Source organism: Hyperolius riggenbachi, chromosome 7, assembly GCF_040937935.1.
Source record: "Hyperolius riggenbachi isolate aHypRig1 chromosome 7, aHypRig1.pri, whole genome shotgun sequence".
NCBI classification, from domain to species: Eukaryota; Metazoa; Chordata; class Amphibia; order Anura; family Hyperoliidae; genus Hyperolius; species Hyperolius riggenbachi.
Window position 1 is genome coordinate 120,190,180 of NC_090652.1, and position 22,588 is coordinate 120,212,767.

The 22,588-nt window shown below is 44.8% G+C and overlaps 2 protein-coding genes across 7 annotated transcripts in view; one reads left to right on the forward strand and one right to left on the reverse strand.

The window, feature by feature from the left end:
• TMEM130 (transmembrane protein 130) overlaps positions 1 to 22,588 on the reverse strand; it is a 105,583-nt gene that overhangs the window by 21,545 nt on the left and 61,450 nt on the right. For all 4 annotated transcript variants that reach the window (XM_068244580.1, XM_068244579.1, XM_068244581.1 and 1 more), the window contains exons 6-7: positions 9,918 to 10,120; positions 4,843 to 4,964 (exon numbers count right to left, since the gene is read on the reverse strand). In XM_068244580.1, coding sequence (XP_068100681.1) covers positions 4,843 to 4,964; positions 9,918 to 10,120 — 325 coding nt within the window. The remainder of the gene's footprint in view (positions 1 to 4,842; positions 4,965 to 9,917; positions 10,121 to 22,588) is intronic.
• Positions 1 to 22,588, forward strand: part of COX19 (cytochrome c oxidase assembly factor COX19) — a 119,873-nt gene that overhangs the window by 16,189 nt on the left and 81,096 nt on the right. The gene's annotated exons all lie outside the window — the stretch shown is intronic.

A 22,588-nucleotide genomic window follows, 5' to 3' on the forward strand; every position in this document is an offset into this window, starting at 1 on the left:
TGGTGAAAAGCCAGTTTAGGCGTGATAAGTTTAGGTGTGATAAGTTTAGGCATGATAAGTTTAGGCATGCTAAGTTTAGATAAGTTTAGATCGGACGCAAAGTCCCGCACGCAAAGCAGTGCCATTAAACTCTATGCGAAGTGCACCAGACTTTGCTAGCGCAAAACTTTTGATCAGCTGTGCACTGCGGTGCTAACCCAGTTGGTGCTTAAACTTATCACGCCTAAACTTATCACACCTAAACTTAACATGCCTAAACTTATCATGCCTAAACTGAGTTTAGGCATGATAAAGGGCTTTTCACCAGCGTGCTAACTGTTAGCACCGCTTTGTGAATCAGGCCCCTTGTGTTGTATATTTTTCTGGCCTCTGCTAGAGTGGTTGCAACTACAACTTAATGGCATGTTCCTGCGTTTAGGCATAAATAAAAAATAAAGATAAGGGGTTGCCTTATCTGCGAGTCAGTCCTTAATATCTCCACTTACAGCCAGGATGGGGGGACTGCCTCCCTTTCTCCCCCTCCCTGCAGCGCTTGCGTTGGACTGCACAGCGTAGCTCCCAATGTCACATTACATCGGCAACCAAAGGCACGCTATGCAGTCCAGCATGAGCAAAGGACGTAAGAGGGTTCAGACCCAGCACTAGAGTGGTGAGCGACAGGACTCCCGTGTTGGGCACACTACGTTGTGTTACCCAGGGGGGGAGAGTGAGAGGCAGACACTATTAAGTTTGTGGTGGGTGGGTGGGAGGAACGAGGCATAGAAGCTAATGGCTTCAGCGCCTCGGGGAGGGGGGTTTCCATGGGGGGGGCGGGGAGGTTTAGCATTCCTTTAAGTATAGGAAGAGAGGGGGTCATAAAAGCTCACAACTGGCACCGCTGGGAGGGGGATTTGCACAGGGGCACAGTGAGAGACAGCATTCCTTTAAGTGGCAGGAGGGGGATCAGAGAAGCTGACAACTGGCATTGTGGGGGTGGAGAGTTTATACGGGGGGGGGGGGGGGGACAGCAGCACAGCAGCACCCCTTTAGGTAGTGGTGGCTGGGAGGGGCGTCAAAACAGGATAGGGTTAATGGCTGCATATGGGGGCCTGGAGGCGTTATAAGCTGCACTTGGGGACTAGGAGGGGTTAATAGCTGCAATACTTTATGAAGTGCAGCCATTAACTCCTCCTGGTCCTCAAGTGCAGCCATTAACTTTGCTAGATAGACTTATATTTGAGTCATTAATATATTCCAGCTTAAGAGGGTCAAATATTGGGGTCGACTTATACACAAAGTTGACTTACATCAGTATATCAGAGTATATATGGTACGTATTTTGGGGGGAAACTTTTACCATTGATCCCCCTTCCCCCATGCCACTGCCTAGGCTTTTGGACACTTAGTACGCTTTTTTTAAAATAAATTGTGGCTGCAAATATGCCCTACCGGTTTTGCAGAAATGGTCAAGAACAAACGTTCCTTCACTGAAGAAGCAGCTTTTGGCCAGAAAAATTGCATCAGTGTTTGTTTAATGACCCACCATCACATTAACTATATGAAATGGTAAAAATGGAAAATAGCAAGAATTCCTTCATACTCACAATATTGCGGTTTTCTATTTGCAGGCAAGTAATAATAACTAAAATCAGTACCTTTAATTGGATCCAATTAAGAGTATACTGTATAAAGATATTTGTATAATTAAAGGATACCTTAGTTCTAAAAATATGGCAAACATAATGCCCTGTGTGTGTATGGGGAGTAGTGCAGAGGCTTACCGCACCTCCCTTGCCCCAGCGTCAGCCTCCATTTTCCTGCAAAGCAGCCCGTTCTGAAGTCCTCGTCCACAGGAAGACATACCAGTCGCATGCATACTGGACTTGAGGTCAGCGGGAAGCGCGGTTACAAGGTGCACAAGCAGACATGCTGCACATGTGCAGCATGTCCAGGTCAGACGACACAAGTGTCCCATACGTCTGCGGGAGTGCGCACGTACTCCTGCGGACATACTGCACATGCGCCGACCACGACTTCGGAAAGTGCCGCTTTGCTGCAAAGGCAAGGGAGATGCCAGGGCAAGGGGGGTGCGGTAAGCTTTGGCACTACTCCCCATACACACACAGGGTGTCATTTTTGCCATTTTTTTAGGACTAAGATATCCTTGTGTCCATCCCATTTTACATTTTAATTTTTTGCTAAGGTTTATTATATTTACATTATGCACACTGCCATATATCAGTACTTTGTTCATTCATTTAACAATTATACAACAAATAAGCCTGTCTGAAAACAAAGTCAACATGACTGACAACGTTGCTGCAATGGTTGGCCCAAAATCAAACGCTGCTAGTGATGCGCTTTTGACCACCAGTCAAGCAAAATACTTCATCTGGCTACTGTATTTTCGGACATATAAGACACACATTTTCTCCCCAAAAAATGGGGAGAAAAAGTCCCAGCGCCTTATACGGCAGAGGCAAGGAATCCCCGACTTGCCTGCCGACACAAACTGCCAACACACCGCCACGTCCGGTATTCCCTGCCTGTGTGCGCCTGCTTCCCCGCGTGCCTCCACTCACTCCGCATGTCTCCTGGCCCCCCATGGGTCCACCTGTGTCCCCTTCTGTCTGTTGCCCTCCAAAACTGGGTGCATCTTATATATTGGAGCGCCTTATACGGCGGAAAATACGGTATCCCCTTTTTTGTTGCATATAGCTGTCAGCTCCAACATCTTGTAAGCAAACAGGATTCAGTCTGACAAAGTCTGCCTGGCCGAAAGCTTGCTTACTCTTATGCTGGATACACACCATGCGTTTCCGCGTCGAAAGCGTCCGTCGATACGCGTCGATTCGATTATTTCCGAGCATTTCCGAACGAATTTCGATGATTTTTAGGTCGATTGCCATGTAAAGTATGGCAAATCGACCTAACAATCCATCGAAGCTTGAATCGGACATGTCGGAAATAATCGAATCGATGCGTATCGACGGACACATCGGACGCGGAAACGCATGGTGTGTATCCACCATTAACCTCCTTGGCGGTAATCCCGAGCTGAGCTCGGGGTATGCCGCCGGAGGTCGCCGCTCAGGCCCTGCTGGGCCGATTTGGATTCTGAAAAAAGCAGCACACGCAGCCGGCACTTTGCCAGCCGCGTGTGCTGCCCGATCGCCGCCGCTCCGCGGCGATCCGCCGCGTGCAGCGGCGAAAGAGGGTCCCCCCAGCCGCCCGAGCCCAGTGCAGCCGGAACAAACAGTTCCGGCCGGCGCTAGGGGCTGGATCGGGCGGCTCTGACGTCAGGACGTCGACTGACGTCCATGACGTCACTCCGCTCGTCGCCATGGCGACGAGGAAAGCGAAACAAGATAGGCCGCTCATTGCGGCCTATCTTGTTACTTTCGATTGCCGGAGGCGATCGAAAGTACGCTTCCGGAGCGCCCTCTAGTGGGCTTTCATGCAGCCAACTTTCAGTTGGCTGCATGAAATAGTTTTTTTTTAATTTAAAAAAAACCCTCCCGCAGCCTCCCTGGCGATTTTAATAGAACGCCAGGGAGGTTAAGGTGACCACACACGATACAATAAAATGATCCGATTTTACGGCAATCCAATAAAAACGATCGGATCTCCCGAAAAAATCTAAAGCTTTTTTTTTCATTCAACTGGAAAAGCCGATCAGATTTCCGGTTTTCTTCGATTTTTATCGATCCGAATGCCAGATATTTTTCTTCAAAGTTTGTAAAGATTGTATGGTGTGTGTTAGATTGTCAATTTATTAATATACACACCCTAGCAATTTTCTCTGATTTTCCAATCATTTTTATCATAATTGGGGACAAAATTGAACATAGGTGTGTGGTACATTGGTCAGATTTTTGAAATGTTACAATCAGTCAGAAAAATTGGTTGCAATTCTTAAATTGAACAGATATTTAAAAAATGGTATGGTGTGTGGCCATCTTTATTCTTTTAAGTTAGCCAATAAATGGTATAATCCTGATTCAAAACTTCTTGCTTTGAGAATCTGTCATCCATCTCTTAATATGGTCAGTTTTCTTTTTTAGTATTACACATTTCAGTGACTCAAATCCCCTCCACTGCAGTATTATCATTACTACTACTACTACTATATACTGTATATTACTGTTTATTTTAACACCACACATCTATAACAAAGGCAAATCCCTTTGCCAGGATTTAACCTCTTGCTGACCGCGTAACGCCAACGCGACGGCAGCCCCAGGACCGCTCCACACCAATTTGCGTGAAGTCCTGGGGGCGTGTTTTGCAGGAGATCGCATGCTCTGCTCCGTTATCAGTCTTCCAGCAGCGATCGCCGCTAGGAGACTGTTATACTCTGTACACCGTTGCGATCTACAGCAGTGCTGTACTGGGGACAGCCGTGTGACACAGCTGTCCCCCTGGGCCACAGGGAAGCGATCCACTGAAGCCTATGACAGCCGATCGCGCTGATTGGCGGGCGGGGGAGGGAGGAGTAAATTAAAATAAAAAAAAAAATAGGCACATTTATTTTAAAAAAAGAGAAATATTTATAAAAAAATAAATAAAAATCCTGGGAGCGATCATAGCCCACCAACAGAAAGCTCTGTTGGTGGGAAGAAAAGGGGGGGATCACTTGTGTGCTGAGTTGTGTGGCCCTGCAGCAAGCCCTTAAAGCTGCAGTTGCCTTAATTGTAAAAAATAGCCTTGTCACTAGGGGCGGGGGGATTAAGACCGAGGTCCTCAAGTGGTTAAAACACCATGCAAGGTAAAAGATAACAAGATTAAATATTAAAATCACACACATATAACTCACTGTTTACTGTAAATGATGTGCTATAATGTATTGCAATTGGGACATACCTCCACCAAGGCCTTTGGATGTGTTTTTTTAGTGGGTGCTCTGAAAAGTCTGAAGCAGATGATGCCAAGAACCAAAACTAAGAGGGTGACGCATGGAAGGACAAACCACAGTGGGTGCACACCTGCAAAGCAGAACAATACATTACTGTGACAAGCTGCAGAGTAATAAAACGTTATGCTATGGATAAGAAGCACAAATGACCCTTTAGGTCCGTACACACGCCGGACTGCAGGCAACGACGGGTCCGTTGTCACCTCCCGCTGGGTGGGCGTTCCAGTGACAGTCCGGCGTGTGTACAGTCTGTCTGCAGACTGATACGACTGTTTCTGATCGATCCGCCCGGCGTATCAGTCCGCCGACAGACTGTACACACGCCGGACTGTCTGCTGAAAACCCACCCAGCGGGAGGGGACGACGGACCAGTCGTTGCCTGCAGTCCGGCGTGTGTACGGACCTTTTAACTCACCCGCATAACAAATCAGTTTGGGACACAGAGAGACTATGTAAATCATTCCATTAAGTTCGTGATAAGCCAGGCATGGATTCAGAACCACTGGTTTATAGCTAGTGATGATCAATGATGTGCAAATATTTCTGAGTTTATGCAAATGTATGTAAATTTGTATGCACATATATGTAGCTTGAAAATGGACCAATCAATTTAAACCTGGGTGGGACTTGATTGGTCCATTTTCAAGCTGCATATATTTGCATAAAAATGTACATAAAGTTTCAGAAACTCGGAAATATTTGCATTTCATTGATCATCCCTATTTATAGCAATCTCTAGCTAAATTATTTCACAGAGCCATACTGTATAATCCATGACAGCTGTTTCAGGCTGTTTTGGCCTTCATCAGCGATAAAGTTTGAAATGGGCTCTATGATAGGACTTGCAAAGTAAGGGCTGATTTATACTGGAAATCGCTAAACACAAGCGCCTAGCGATTTTGTGAATTTTCTAGCGCTTCCGGGGTGATTTTGTGTCCAGTACAAAAGTGATTTTTGAGCGATTTTAGAGTGTAGCGATCAGCCAGTGATTGGTGGGTAGTAGTTTTTATTTGAAAAATGATGGGAGAAGCGCTCAAAAATTGATGCACTTAAAAAAAATAAAAAGCGATTTTGAAGTGATTATATAATTATAATGGAAGCGCTATTGCTTCAAAAATGCTGCATGCACCGCGTTTGCGATTCCTAAAATCGCAAATCGCTTAAATAAGAACAGCTCCATTGAAATATATTGATGTGGCGCTTTTCCAGCGATTTGCCTGATCGCCAGCATCTGAACTGCTGCCAAAATCGCTAGAAAAGCGCCCAGTGTAAACTAGCCAAAAAAGAGGTTAAAGAAGAACCCAGACAAAGCAGAAAATAATTTAAATAATGTAGTCCTGTCAGGTATTCTCTGCAAAATGTTTGTTTACTGAGAGTCAGTACAAAATATACCTGGCCTTCTAGAATGCCTGGGGGGAGGGGGGGAATTCCACATAGCTAATCAGCCTAGGCTAAACATCACTGGAAGGCAAGGGTTTCATTCACTATAAAGCAATATGTACTGTAGATATAGGTAGTGTTTCTCATGCTGAAACCAGGAAACTTACAGTAAAATTAAGTATCCTGAATAATTTACTGCATTCTAATATAAGTCACTACAGTGCCTCTTAGTTTAGTTTAGTGAATGTACCCCATTGTGAGGAACCATGAAAACGATGTCTTTGTTCTCCTGTTCAAGATATGGCCTACACCTATGGGATTTGGAAACCCTGGCTTCTGTAGAGTTGCAAGTAGCAAAGCAGAGGATACAAAACGCTAAATTTTATACTTACCTACCTCTAATTTTCCTTTCCTGGTGCATCTCCATGGCAATATACTAATAGTTGACTCTGCCCTCCTCAACCCTGATAGGACCATGTCTGTAAAAGTTTTGAACTGTCGGCTCTAGGTAATTCTTTTGAATATTATTTCTCCACTAGGGAGGGTAAGTATATTGCCATGGAGATGCACCAGGAAAGGAAAATTACCGGTAGGTAAGTATACAATTTTCTGTTTTCCTGGTGCCTCCATGGCAATATACTAATGGGATATACATAGCGAACAAATAACGGTGGGTAATGCTGAAAACTTATCATAAATTTTATTGACTAACAATGTCATTTCACAGACAATACAGCTTTTCCAAGCTCTGCTCTAGTTAAGGCCATCGGGTCCACCCAGTAATGAGAAATTAAAGTGTGCACTGTTGCCCAACTTGCTGCTTGACAAATAGTGTCGGCCAGCACTCTTGCATGCGCTGCCCAAGAAGCAGTTATTCCTCTCGTGGAATGTCCTGTTATTTCTTTAGGAGGTTCCAATCCCTTTGCTTTATAAGCCCTCTGAATAAGCTTTACTATCCAATTTGATAATGTGCGTGTAGACGCTACTTGTCCTTTTTTGTAACCCAAAGGTATTACAAAGAGTTGATCTGATCTTCTGAAATCTTCCGTCTCTGCAATATAAGTCTTCAAAACATGAGCAATATCTAACAGATGATTTCTACCCAACAAATGATTTCAAGCTTGTAAATCTAAATCTTCTTCTATATGCAATATCGGTAATGAAATTTCTCGATTGACATGAAAGTTCGGCACTACTTTAGGCAAAAACTGTGGGCAAGGTCTGAGTACTACACGATCATTGAAGAATGATGTATAAGGCTCCTTGACCATGAACGATTGTATTTCGGAAACTTTACTGGATGATGCTATTGCCACCAAAAATACAGCCTTTTGTGTCAAATTATATAGCGAGCACTCCTCCATGGGTATGAATGGTTCTTGTTCCATAAACCTTAGTATTAATGGCAACTCCCACTTCAGAAACATATTCTTTTTTGGAGGTCTTATCTTGATCACAGCTCCTAGGAATTATTGTATTAACTGATCTTTAGACCATTCCATTCCTGGTGCCTCTCCACCAAGATAGGGATGCTCTCATCGGAGGCGTAATTTGTATTACGTAATTGCTGATAATCCGTTTTCTTCCATTGTTGTACAAAACCAAACTGGAACGGTCTGATGTGCCATCTGCTCCATCTGATTATTGGAATTGTAGAAGTTAATACTTCCGGAAGGTGAAGGCATTGGGCCTGATTCACAAAGCGGTGCTAACAGTTAGCACGCTGGTGAAAAGCCCTTTATCACGCCTAAACTCAGTTTAGGCATGATAAGTTTAGGTGTGATAAGTTTAGGCGTGATAAGTTTAGGTGTGATAAGTTTAGGCATGATAAGTTTAAGCACCAACTGCGTTAGCACCGTAGTGCACAGCTGATCAAAAGTTTTGCGCTAGCAAAGTCTGGTGCACTTCGCATAGAGTCTAATGGCGCTTCTTTGCGTGCGGGACTTTGCACGCTATCTACACTTATCTAAACTTAGCATGCCTAAACTTATCACGCCTAAACTGGCTTTTCACCAGCGTGGTGCAATGGTTATCATGCCTAAAGTCTCTAACTGGGTTAGCACCGCTTTGTGAATCGAGCCCATTGTCTTGCCGTCATCGATTGTAACCTCTGTACCTCCTTCTCTCGACCAGGCTTATTATCTTGTCTGACGGTAAAGCCACTATGTTTCTTTGCGTATCGAACTGGGCTCCTAAGTATATCAATTGTTTTGAAGGAGACCACTAACTATGTAACTGTCAGGTTAGCTGCTCCCAGCCCCTCCTCCTGAGTTTCCTGTTTGCATGATAAGTAGTAGCAGATTTGCATATGATTTGCATCTGAATTGAATGCGAAGTGTGTAGAAAGTCTATATAGGTGTTACACACTGAGCTGGTGGTCATTTCAGATGCAGCCTTAGTGGTATGCGCTGGCGTTCTCCTCCCTGTTCTATCAAATGTAAGTTACACATTTTTTTCTGCTTAGCTGCTCCCGAGGTTTTAAATTTAGGTTAGGTCACTTGCCCGGAGGTCTGCCTCACTGTGGCGCAAGTGTCTAGTATAATATACTTTGCATGCAAACCATATTGGAGGCTAAAGTACCTCCTAGTTTAATAAATGTTAGCACTTGTCTTGGATGCAGGGCATGCATTTTTCAGTCTGGCAGAGGCGGTGTATGCCTGTGCGATTAACCATTCAATTGCAGCATGTGTTTAGGGATGCGCAGCTTCCCCCCCCCCCCCCCCCCCCCCCCACCTTTCCTTAACTTTGTAACTTTGTAACTATGTAACTGTCAGGTTAGCTGCTCCCAGCCCCTCCTCCTGAGTTTCCTGTTTGCAATGATAAGTAGTAGCAGATTTGCATATGATTTGCATCTGAATTGAATGCGAAGTGTGTAGAAAGTCTATATAGGTGCTACACACTGAGCTGGTGGTCATTTCAGATGCAGCCTTAGTGGTATGCGCTGGCGTTCTCCTCGCTGTTCTACAAAATATGTATGGTCACTATTTGTGCATACAGATAGAGGTATTTATACCCCCTCCTTTGTGAATCAAGCCCATTGTATTTATTCATTTCTGGCTGAAAGTGTTCAATGAAAAAAAGAATTGCTCTGCAAAAGCGCCCAGAAAAGCACTTTATTAAAAAATCGCAATACGCAAGTAAGCACCAGGAGGCCATAAAAAAGTAACACACAAAATTGCAAAACGCTGGCATCAGTGATTGCGATTTGTGATGTGAACAATGCTTAAAAGGGAACTCAAATGAGCAACATACGGAGGGTGAAATATTTATATTTATTTTCTTTTCAACAATGCACATTGCCTAGCTGTCCTACTGATCCACTGCCTCTGATACGTTTAGCCCTGAACGAGCATGCAGATCGGGTGTTACTGACTAAAGTCTGACTGGATTAGGTGCATGCTTGTTTCAGGTGTGTGTTTAAGACACTATTGCAGCCAAAGAGATCAGGAGGACTGCCAGGCAACTAGTATGGTTTGAAATGAATTAAGTATGGTGATGCAAAGCAGTAAACTAAAATGTAATTAGATGATGAGAGTTTTTCATTTTGCAAATAATCAAATTTCTTAACAGCTCGTGTGGATGTTTCCATTGAGCTTTCTCTTTCAAAATACGGTGAGTGTAAAGTTGTAAAATTGTGACTTACCTGTAGACTCCACATCAATGTCATAATGCTTCACCAGCATGCTGACTTCATTGCTGGCTTTCACACTCAGACAGTAACTTCCTGCTGACTGGAATGTGTGATTTATAATGTAGAAGGTGTCATTTACTACCACTGGGTGGCACTCTTCTCCATCCAGAGATACACAGTCAGCCTTTATAAGCCAACATACAGTCAATGGTGGGCTGAAACAGAAAAAATTATACAATTAGTAGACACTAAATAAAAAATAATTATAAAAAAATGTTAGACCGTATTTGTTTTATTAATATTTTTATTTCAAATAATCTGCTTTATTTCATGCAGCCATTCATTTTAAGGGAAACTAAAGCGAGAGCTATGTGGAAGCTGCCATATTTATTTCCTTTTAAACAATGCCAGTTGCCTGGCATTCCTGCTGATCTATTTTGGCTACAGTAGTTTCTGAATAACATCAGAAACAAGCAGGCCCGGATTCTCCTCACAGGAGCCTATAGGCACTGACTCCTGGCACCCTAGACTTTGCCCTCCACGAACCTACAAACCCCCGCCGAACTGCACTGCAAGTGTGCTGGCTGTCCCAGCAGTCACTTCTCCCTTACTTCCCTTGTCCATCTTAGGTAGCTACAGGTGCCCCATAATATTAGGTAGCCAGCGGTACTCTCAGTATTAAGTAGCTAGAGGTGCTTCCGACTGAAAGGAGATCTCATCAGTGGAATGCCGACACCCGGGTTAGTAACCACTCATTTACTCTCTGCTCAGGACTCTGCATAGGGAAGGCGTGAGGGAGGCACTCGGGGAGGGTAGTGATCCGCCTTTCCATCATCAGGCGCATGTAGGCACGTGCCTGCAGTGCCTTATGGTAAATCCAGCCCTGGGAACAAGCATACGGCTAATCTTGTCAGATCTGACAATGTCAGAAACATCTTATGATTGAAAGTGTGACCATATGAAATCATGTGGTACCTGCACAATCTTTGAATAACCAATGGACTTTTGATAATACTCTATAAAACAAGCTTTAGGCCTTTTACACAGTAAGGCCTCTTGCACACTGCAAGCGATTCCGATTCAGATTCCGCTTTTTAATCAGTTTTTACATCCGATTCCGATTTGCAGTTTGCTCCCTGCACACTGCAAATCTGAATCTGAATCGGATGTAAAAACAGATTAAAAAGCGGAATCTGAATCGGAATCGCTTTCAGTGTGCAAGAGGCCTAAGACATTGCGTTTGATGCGATGTGTGCCCCTAATGCAACGCATTGAAAGACTATAACTTGGACGTTATTTAGCCCTGCGTTTGGTGCGCCGTTTTCGCCGCACAGTGATAGAACGAAAACGGCGCATGCGTTAAAAAAAAATTACTGAGCATGTGCAAACAGTCTAACGCAGCTAAAAACGTGTATAACGCATAGCATACAGCACTTTCATTTAACGTGCAGCATTAGACACCAACGCAACGTCTGCACTGTGAACAGCCAATTGATTTTTCATTGCTGTAAGTTATTGTGCGTTACATGTTGTTGTAACGTGCAACTTTAACGTCGCACTGTGAAAGAGCCCTTAAAGGACACCTGAACTGAGAGATATATGGAGGCCATATTTATTTCCTTATAAACCGTTCCAGTTGCCCAGCTGTCCTGCTGATCTCTTTGGCTGCATCTGTATTTGGATCACAGACCTGAAATAAACATGCAGCTTGCAAATGAAGTCTGGCTAGATTAAGTTGGACTTCAGTCAGATATACAGTATCTGCTTGCTTGTTCAGAGTCTATGGCTAAAAGTTATAGAGACAGAGGATCAGCAAGACAGCCAGGCAACTGGTATGGTTTAAAAGGAAATAAATATGTCAGTCTCAATATGTGCCTCACTTCAGGGGTCCTTTAACTTTCCTGTCTTGGAGCTACTCCCCACCCTACCTGCCCAGTAGTCCAGTTTGAGAGCCCCCACTGACTGGGGCTGGGCTTAGCTGCAGGTTGGGCAGAACTAGTCTCCATGTCATACAAGTCACGACTCTAATGTATAGTCCTGAAAAGCCAGTCATTATTAGTTGCACACAAATCAATCTGAAGATTAACAGGGTCTCTCAGAAACTTCAAGGCACTAATTTTAGCAGTTGTGTATTGTATGGTCATATTTTATGACATGTTTTATTGCAATCTATCATTAGGCACTAATAGTGTCACCTGTTTCATCTAAGTATGGGCACATAACAATTACACAGATTATATCTTGGCTGAATAGAACTGGTCATAGAACGTGTACATCTCTAATGGATATACAGTATCAGTGATTAAAGACAACCTGAAAATAGGAAGCCTGTGGACGCTGGTTGCTCATGCTATATTTGCCATAGTGAAGAAAGAGCGGCACAGAAGAGAGAGATTATATTAGAAAATGAGAAATTGATAAAAGATACATTTATGGAGTTTTTCCCCACATTTCCTTTCAAATCTCCCAGAAGAAGGGCTCAGACTATACCTTCAGCCTGGGGCCTTTGTCATGCATTTGTAAGCATTCCTAAATTAGGCCCTCAGTGCATTGTTACCGCACTTCTCCACACTGCACAGTGAAAGGAATAGTTACAGTATATTGGCCATTACAAGCCTAGCTTCTGGCTCCACATTCTTCGACTTTAGAGAAATTACGTTCAGAACTCTAACCACAAGCTTGATTGGCACTGAGCATTGTCCAAGGAATACTGCAGCTCTGCTCTCGTTGTTAAATCTCTGATCGGTTTATTGGTACAGGAATCTAGGGAGGTTGCAACCACTTTTCTTATATATTTTCTTTATGGTTTAATTTTAAAACAACTATTTATTTAGGTCAAGTAATTATCAAAGTGTACGTAAAATTTCATATATAAACCACCTGCACTAAGCAAAGGAAGAGCTATAAGTAAGATCAGCAGTAGTTGCGGTTGAGTAAACCTTTCACACTTATGTGTGGTGCTGTCAGTAATGGCGCACCGCACATCCTTCGACATGCGTGGTGACTTGAAAGTCCATTGGCTTACATGTTACCCTTCATACTACAGAAAACATTCCTGCACGTTGTACTGTCACGCGCTTGGGAACATTTTATCACAGGACACGCGTGATTTCCCCTTGGGCTGTGTTAGATCTCATTTTCATAGTAGACGACGCTTGCACAAATGTGATTTTGATCACGCCATGTGCAGCGGGGTCAGGTTGAGTGCGAACACTGACAGCTCTAACACAATTAAACCAACAGGAAATCAAGTGCATAATGCGATATAGTGTTTCCGGGTGTGTTATGTTGCAATGTATGGACTGCTTTCTGTACTGAGTACGGTAACATGAAAGCCAATAGACTTTCATGTTACCATGCCTGTCGCACACAATGGGGTTGAGTCACTAAACAGTGCTATTTCATAACACGCAGCGCTATTTCATAACACGCGTACGGCGTAACGATGTGTGCGCTATCGGCATAACGATACAAGTGCTATCAGCGCGTTCATTAGATAGGGGTTGGTAGGGAAATAATCAAGAGTGGTGATGTTTTCAATGCACGTAATACTTTGCGCCATTAAAGAATTACGGGCATACAAACTGATGTGTTATTAATGTAACCACTTACCGACCGCCCACTGCACAGGGGCGGCCGGAAAGTGGATCCCGCAAGGACCGCCGCATGCACAGAGGCGGCGGTCCTTGTAGGGGCATGGGCGGAGCGATCGCGTCATCCGTGACGCGATCCTCCGCCGGGGACTGGCTCCGCCCCCTCGCGCTGTAACCCGCCGGCCGTTCGGAAGCGCCGGCGGGTTACTAGCACCCGGATCACCGCATACAAAGTGTATAATACACTTTGTAATGTATACAAAGTGTATTATACAGGCTGCCTCCTGCCCTGGTGGTCCCAGTGTCCGAGGGACCACCAGGGCAGGCTGCAGCCACCCTAGTCTGCACCCAAGCATACTGATTTCCCCCCCCCTGCCCCCTGATCGCCCACAGCACCCCTCAGACCCCCCCCCTGCCCACCCCCCAGACCACTGTTTGCACCCAATCACCCCCCCTAATCACCCATCAATCACTCCCTGTCACTATCTGTCAACGCTATTTTTTTTATGCCCTAAACTGCCCCCTGCTCCCTCCTGATCACCCCCCCCCCCACCCCTCAGATTCTCCCAAGACCCCCCGCCAGACCCCCCCCCCCCCCCCCCCGTGTACTGTATGCATCTATCCCCCTGATCACCTGTCAATCACCCATCAATCACCCCCTGTCACTGCCACCCATCAATCAGCCCCTAACCTGGCCCTTGCGGGCAATCTGATCACCCACCCACACCAATAGATCGCCCGCAGATCCGACGTCAGATCACCTCCCAAGTGCAGTGTTTACATCTGTTCTCTACCCTAAACACCCACTAATTACCCATCAATCACCCTCTATCACCACCTGTCACTGTTACCCATCAGATCAGACCCTAATCTGCCCCTTGCGGGCACCCAATCACCCGCCTACATGCTCAGATTGCCCTCAGACCCCCCCCTTATCAATTCGCCAGTGCAATATTTACATCTGTTCTTCCCTGTAATAACCCACTGATCACCTGTCAATCACCCATCAATCACCCCCTGTCACTGCCACCCATCAATCACCCCCTGTCACTGCCACCCATCAATCAGCCCCTAACCTGCCCCTTGAGGGCAATCTGATCACCCACCCACACCAATAGATCGCCCGCAGATCCGACGTCAGATCACCTCCCAAGTGCAGTGTTTACATCTGTTCTCTACCCTAAACACCCACTAATTACCCATCAATCACCCCCTGTCACTGCTACCTATCAGATTAGACCCCTATCTCCCTCAATCACCCGCCCACACCCTCAGAACGCCCTCAGACCCCAGCCCTGATCACCTCGCCAGTGCATTGCTTGCATCTATTCCCCCCTCTAATCACACATTGAGACACCCATCAATCACCCCCTAGCACACCTACCCATCAGATCAGGCCCTAATTTGCCCCGTGTGGGCTCCTGATCACTCGGCCAAACCCTTAGATCCCCCTCAGACCCCCTTCCGATCACCTCCCCAGTGCATTGATTGCATCTATTTTCCCCTCTAACCACCCCCTGAGACACCCATCAATCACCTTCTGTCACCCCCCCTAGCACTCCTATCCATCCGATCAGGCCCAATACAACCTGTCATCTAAAAGGCCACCCTGCTTATGACCGGTTCCACACAAAATTCGCCCCCTCATAGACCACCTGTCATCAAAATTTGCAAATGCTTATACCCCTGAACAGTCATTTTGAGACATTTGGTTTCCAGACTACTCACGGTTTTGGGCCCGTAAAATGCCAGGGCGGTATAGGAACCCCACAAGTGACCCCATTTTAGAAAAAAAGACACCCCAAGGTATTCTGTTAGGTGTATGACAAGTTCATAGAAGATTTTATTTTTTGTCAAAAGTTAGCGGAAATTGATTTTTATTGTTTTTTTTTTTCACAAAGTGTCATTTTTCACTAACTTGTGACAAAAAATAAAATCTTCTATGAACTCGCCATACACCTAACGGAATACCTTGGGGTGTCTTCTTTCTAAAATGGGGTCACTTGTGGGGTTCCTTTACTGCCCTGGCATTTTAGGGGCCCTAAACCGTGAGGAGTAGTCTAGAAAACAAATGCCTCAAAATGACCTGTGAATAGGACGTTGGGCCCCTTAGCACACCTAGGCTGCAAAAAAGTGTCACACATGTGGTACCGCCGTACTCAGGAAAAGTAGTATAATGTGTTTTGTGGTGTATTTTTACACATACCCATGCTGGGTGGGAGAAATCTCTCTGTAAATGGACAATTGTGTGTAAAAAAAAAAAAAACAATTGTCATTTACAGAGATATTTCTCCCACCCAGCATGGGTATGTGTAAAAATACACCCCAAAACACATTATACTACTTCTCCTGAGTACGGCGGTACCACATGTGTGGCACTTTTTTACACCCAAAGTACGCTAAGGGGCCCAAAGTCCAATGAGTACCTTTAGGATTTCACAGGTCATTTTTGTTTCAAGACTACTCCTCACGGTTTAGGGCCCCTAAAATGCCAGGGCAGTATAGGAACCCCACTAATGACCCCATTTTAGAAAGAAGACACCCCAAGGTATTCCGTTAGGAGTATGGTGAGTTCATAGAAGATTTTATTTTTTGTCACAAGTTAGCGGAAAATGACACTTTGTGAAAAAAAAAACAATTAAAATCAATTTCCGCTAACTTGTGACAAAGAAATAAATCTTCTATGAACTCACCATACTCCTAACGGAATACCTTGGGGTGTCTTCTTTCTAAAATGGGGTCATTAGTGGGGTTCCTATACTGCCCTGGCATTTTAGGGGCCCTAAACTGTGAGGAGTAGTCTTGAAACAAAAATGACCTGTGAAATCCTAAAGGTACTCATTGGACTTTGGGCCCCTTAGCGCAGTTAGGGTGCAAAAAAGTGCCACACATGTGGTATCGCCGTACTCAGGAGAAGTAGTATAATGTGTTTTGGGGTGTATTTGTACACATACCCATGCTGAGTGGGAGAAATTTCTATGTAAATGGACAATTGTGTGTAAAAAAATCAAATAATTGTCATTTATAGAGATATTTCTCCCACCCAGCATGGGTATGTGTAAAAATACACCCCAAAACACATTATACTACTTCTCTTGAGTACGGCGGTACCACATGTGTGGCACTTTTTTACACCCTAAGTGCACTAAGGGGCGCAAAGTCCAATGAGTACCTTTAGGATTTCACAGGTCATTTTGCAACATTTGGTTTCAAGACTACTCCTCACGGTTTAGGGCCCCTAAAATGCCAGGGCAGTATAGGAACCCCACTAATGACCCCATTCTAGAAAGAAGACACCCAAAGGTATTCCGTTAGAAGTATGGTGAGTTCATAGAAGATTTTATTTTTTGTCACAAATTAGCAGAAAAAGACACTTTGTGAAAAAAAACAATTAAAATCAATTTCCGCTAACTTAGGGTGCAAAAAAGTGCCACACATGTGGTATCGCCGTACTCAGGATAAGTAGTATAATGTGTTTTGGGGTGTATTTTTACACATACCCATGCTGAGTGGGAGAAATATCTCTGTAAATGGACAATTGTGTGTAAATGACAATTTTTTGATTATTTTTACAGAGATATTTCTCCCACCCCAAAAATACACCCCAAAACACATTATACTACTTCTCCTGAGTAGGGCGATACCACATGTGTGGCACTTTTTTGCAGCCTAACTGCGCTAAGGGGCCCAAAGTCCAATGAGCACCTTTAGGCTTTACAGGGGTGCTTACAAATTAGCACCCCCCAAAATGCCAGGACAGTAAACACACCCCACAAATGACCCCATTTAGGAAAGTAGACACTTCAAGGTATTTAGAGGGGCATGGTGAGTCCGTGGCAGATTTCATTTTTTTTTTTTGTCACAAGTTAGCAGAAATGGAAACTTTTTTTTTTTTCTTGTCAAACTGTCATTTTCCGCTAACTTGTGACAAAAAATAATATTTTCTATGAACTCACTATGCCTCTCAGTGAATACTTTGGGATGTCTTCTTTCCAAAATGGGGTCATTTGGGGGGTATTTATACTATCCTGGAATTCTATCCCCTCATGAAACATGACAGGGGGTCAGAAAAGTCAGAGATGCTTGAAAATGGGAAAATTCACTTTTTGCACCATAGTTTGTAAACGCTATAACTTTTACCCAAACCAATAAATATAGGCTGAATGGTTTTTTTTTTAATCAAAAACATGTTTGTCCACATTTTTCGTGCTGCATGTATACAGAAATTTTACTTTATTTGAAAAATGTCAGCACAGAAAGTTAAAAAATCATTTTTTTGACAAAATTCATGTCTTTTTTGATGAATATAATAAAAAGTAAAAATCGCAGCAGCAATCAAATAGCACCAAAAGAAAGCTTTATTAGTGACAAGAAAAGGAGCCAAAATTCATTTAGGTGGTAGGTTGTATGAGCGAGCAATAAACCGTGAAAGTTGCAGTGATCTGAATGGAAAAAAAGTGCCTGGTCCTTAAAGGGACACTTAAGTAAAAAAAAAAAAAAAAAAAATGAGTTTTCCTCACCTGGGGGCGCTTCCAATAGCCCCCTGCAGCTGTCCGGTGCCCTCGCTGTCTCCCTCCGATCCTCCTGGCCCTGCCGGCAGCCACTTCCTGTTTCGGTGACAGGAGCTGACAGGCTGGGGAAGCAAGTGATTCTTCGCGTTCCTGGCCACAATAGCGCCATCTATGCTGCTATAGCATATATCATATACCATATAGCAGCATAGAGGGTGCTAATGTGTCTGGGAACGCGAAGCATCACTCGCGTCCCCAGCCTGTCAGCTCCTGTCACCGAAACAGGAAGTGGCTGCCGGCGGGGCCAGGAGGATCAGAGGGAGACGGCGAGGGCACCGGACAGCTGCAGGGGGCTATTGGAAGCCCTAGGTGAGTAAAACTCATTTTTTTTGTTTGACTTAAGTGTCCCTTTAAGGGGGGTAAAGCCCACGGTCCTCAAGTGGTTAAAGAGTGTGTAATTTAATAGTGTATGCTTTAAAAACATAGCAAAGTTAGCATTCATTACCTAACATGCACTAACAAACCTCAAACGGTCCCATCACTGAAGGAAAATTTAAGCAAAAATATATAAAAAAAAATATTAACATTTGTCCACTATTATTCATACTTTTTAAATGTCATAAATACTAATTTATGTGATCAAGCACATTAGAGCATCTGTAAGGGGCCAACAACACCATGTAAATACATGTTCCCTATGGGGGGAACCTGTGGTGCAGCAGGGGGAGGGAGAGGCAACTTGGGGTCCAGCAGTGCAGGTGCCCCTGCAGAGCTCAGGGACCCTGGGCCAATTGTCCCCTTTACCTCTGTCAGCTCCAGCACACACTGTGTCCCAGCTTCACAGTGTCCCCAGCAGTGTGCTGCAGCTTCAGTGTCCCCAGCTTTGTGCTGCAGCTTCACAGTGCACACACATTACACAGCACACAACACAAGTCACACTACACAGTATCCACATGTTACAATGCATACAGTGAGATACAATTAATAAGTTATGGTTGCTTGGCATTGTACATATGACCAACACAATTTAATTACTACTTTAAAAAAAAATGAAAAGCTGCACAGAGGCCAAAAACAGCTGAAAATTGTAAAGGACACATACAAACTAATTTCTTTTTTTAATTTATATAGCGCCAACATATTCCGCAGCGCTTTACAAAGCACAATAAGACGACAAGGGAAACATAGATACAACTAACACATGTACAGCAGAGTTCCAAGCAGCACAAATATTGTTACAAAAACAGTAAACATTAGGAGGATGACCCTGCCCTTGCGCTCTTACAATCTAATGGGTAGTGGGGGACACACACTAGGTAAGGGGGTGGAGGATGGATGAGGCAGTGACCCTTTGCCTCTGATTACATTGTGACAGATAAGTAAATAAGGGCTATAGAATGTTATAAGCTTGTCTGAAAAGGTGTGTTTTAAGAGTGCGTTTGAAGATGTCCAGGTTTGGAGCATGACACACAGGCTGTGGAAGAGAGTTCCAGATAAGGGATGATGCTCGTGTAAAGTCCTGGATGCGAGCATGAGAGGAGGTGATCAGCTGAGAGGCCAGGATAATTTCTTGGGAGGAGCGAAGGTTGTGGGAGGGACAATATCTTGAGATTAGTGAGGAGATGTATGGAGGAGACAACTCGTGGAGGGCTTTGTATGTTAGAGTCAGGAGTTTGAACTGGATCCTCTGGGTAATGGGTAACTAGTGGAGAGAACGGCACAGTGGGGCTGCATCGAAGAGCGTGTGGAAAGGTGAATGAGGCCGCTGAATTTAGAAGGGATTGGAGAGGTGCTAGCCTGTTTTTTGGTAGACCACAGAGCAGGGTGTTGCAGTAGTCTAGGCGGGAGATAATTAAGGCATGAACAAGCATTTTGGTGGCCTCTTGTGTGAGGAAGGGATGGATACGGAATATATTTTTGAGCTGGAAATAGCAGGCGGTGGTTAATGAGGCAATGTAAGGTTTAAAGGAGAGCTCTGAAGTATAACCCCCAAGCAGCGGGCCTTAGTGGTTGAGGTTATTGGGGTGTTGTCTACAGTTATGGTTGCAATTGGTGGGGGTGTAGATAGCGATGGTGGAAAAATCACAATTTCCATTTTAGTCATGTTGAGTTTGAGGAAGCGGGAGGACATGAATGTAGAAACGGCACGTAGACAGTCGGGGACTCTAGATAGTAGTGATGACAGATCAGGAGCTGAGAGATAGATTTGGGTGTCATCCGCATAGAGGTGATACTGGAAGCCAAAAGCGTTAATTAGTTGTCCCAGGCCATGAGTGTAGCTTGAGAAAAGAAGTGGCCCAAGAACAGAGCCTTGAGGTACACCAACAGACAGTGGGTGTGGGGAGGAATTCGTGTTAGAGAAGGATACAGTGTAAGAGCTCCAGAGAGATAAGAGGAGATCCAGGAATGTGCTTGTCCCTTGATTCCTAAAGATGACAGTGTCTGCAGAAGCAGAGCATGATCAACAGTGTCAAAGGCAGAGGAAAGGTCAAGGAGTATTAGAATGGAGAACTGGCCTTTGGAATTAGCTACCAGTAGGTCATTAGCAACTTTCATGAGGACAGTTTCAGTGGAATGGTGTGTGTGGAATCGAGATTGAAAGGGGTCAAGTAAGGAGTTGGTAGAGAGAAAGGCAGACAATTCTGAATGGATGTGACGTTCCAGCAGTTTAGAAGCAAAGGGGAGGAGCGAGACAGGAAGGTAATTGGATAGAGAAGTTGGATCAAGAGAGGGTTTTTTGATAAGTGGTGTGATGTCTGCTTGTTTGAATAAGGAAGGAAAAGTGCCAGTGGAGATAGAAAGGTTGAATAGAGTTGTTAGAGCGGGATTAAAGGAGGAGGAAAGCTGGGGGATTAGATGAGAGGAAATAGGATCCAGGGCACAGGTAGTGAGATGCGCTTTGGAGATTACTGAGGAAAGACACTGGTCAGTGAGTGTGGTGAAAGATGTTAGAGTGGGAGATTGATCTTGTGGAGCGGGGGGAAGGCAGTTAGTAGTGAGCGAGGGTGCAGGCGGACAGAAGGAATTTACAGGTAATGGTTGAGCTGGTAAAAATGGTTGCGTGTTGAAGCTATTACGTATTGCATCAATCTCGCTTGTAAAGTATGATGAAGTCGTCAGCTCACAGACATGTGGTAGGGGGAGGAGGTGGGGGAAGAAGTAGGGAGTTAAAGGTGTTGAACAATTGTTTTGGGTTGTGGGACTGTGAGGAAATGAGCGAGGAGAAATAAGACTGCTTAGCAGAGGTGAGGGCATCCCTGAGCTCCTGCATAGTTTGTTTATAGTGATTGAAGTCCTCTACAGCAGTGCTCTTTCTCCAGCACCTTTCTGCCACCCTGGAGCGCCTTTTCAGCTGTTTGATCTGTTCAGTGAGCCAGGGCTGCCGGTTAGTTTGGCGGGGGCAGGTGGTGGTGAGTGGAGCAGCTGAATTCATGGCAGAGGAGACTACACTAAATAAGTAACTGGATGCTGCTTCAGGGTCAGTGTAGGAAGACAGAGTACTTAGAGGTTACAAGGCCTCAGTCAGGGAATTCAGATCCAGGTTGCGGTAATTCCTGTGCGTGACTGTATGGTGTAGTGTTGGAGGAGTTGACGGTAGAGAAGAATTGATTGAGAAGGTAAGAAGGTTGTGGTCTGAGAGGGGAAGCGGAGTGTTATGGAAGCTTGAAATAGAACAGAGGCGGGTAAAGACAAAGTCAAGAGTGTGGCAGTCTTTGTGGGTGGAAGTGGAGGACCATTGGGCGAGGTCAAACGAGGAGTTGAGAGAGAGCAGTTTGGTGGCAGTAGGGCAATTAGTATCGATGGGTATATTAAAATCTCCAATGATGATAGAGGGTATATCAGTGGAGAGGAACTAGAGAAGCCATGCTGAAAAGTGATCAATAAAAGTAGAGGCTGGACCGGGTGGGCGGTAGACAACTGCAATCTGGATGTGGTATGGATAGAGACGGACAGCATGAACTTCAAAGGATGAGAGTGAGAGTGCTGGCAGTGGTGTGAGTGGTTTAAAGAAACAGTGTTCAGAGAGGAGGATCCCCACCCCGCCTCCATGTTTGTGGCCAGGTCTAGGGGCATGACTGAATTTTAGACCATCATATGATAGAGCAGCTGGAGACACCGTGTCTGATGAAGTTAGCCATGTCTCAGAGAGCCCCAGGAAGGTGAAAGTGTTGGAGATAAACATGTCATGAATAAGAGCCAGTTTATTACAAACGGAGCGGGAGTTCCATAGAGCCCCAGACATGGGGAGGGGAGAGCTGGGAAGAAGGGGGATGTCAATAAGGTTGTAGGTGTTCTGGGAGGGGAGGTGGTGAGGTTTGTTATTGGTGGAATGAGTTGTAATCTGAGCAGTGTGAGGTCTAGGAGTGGGCCCTGGGTTTGGTGATATGCCCCCAGAAGCCAGGAGGAGTAGTAGGCAGAGCAGAGAGATGTGAGGGTAGGACTTGTGTGTATGCAAGTTAGGTTTAGTGAGAGCAGAGGAGGGGAAGTGTGAGCAGAGAAATAGGAATAGTTCGTGCCTAGAGAGAAGGAGAGACGATAGCAGAGAGGGAGCAATGTGTATGGTGTTGCTGACAGTGGG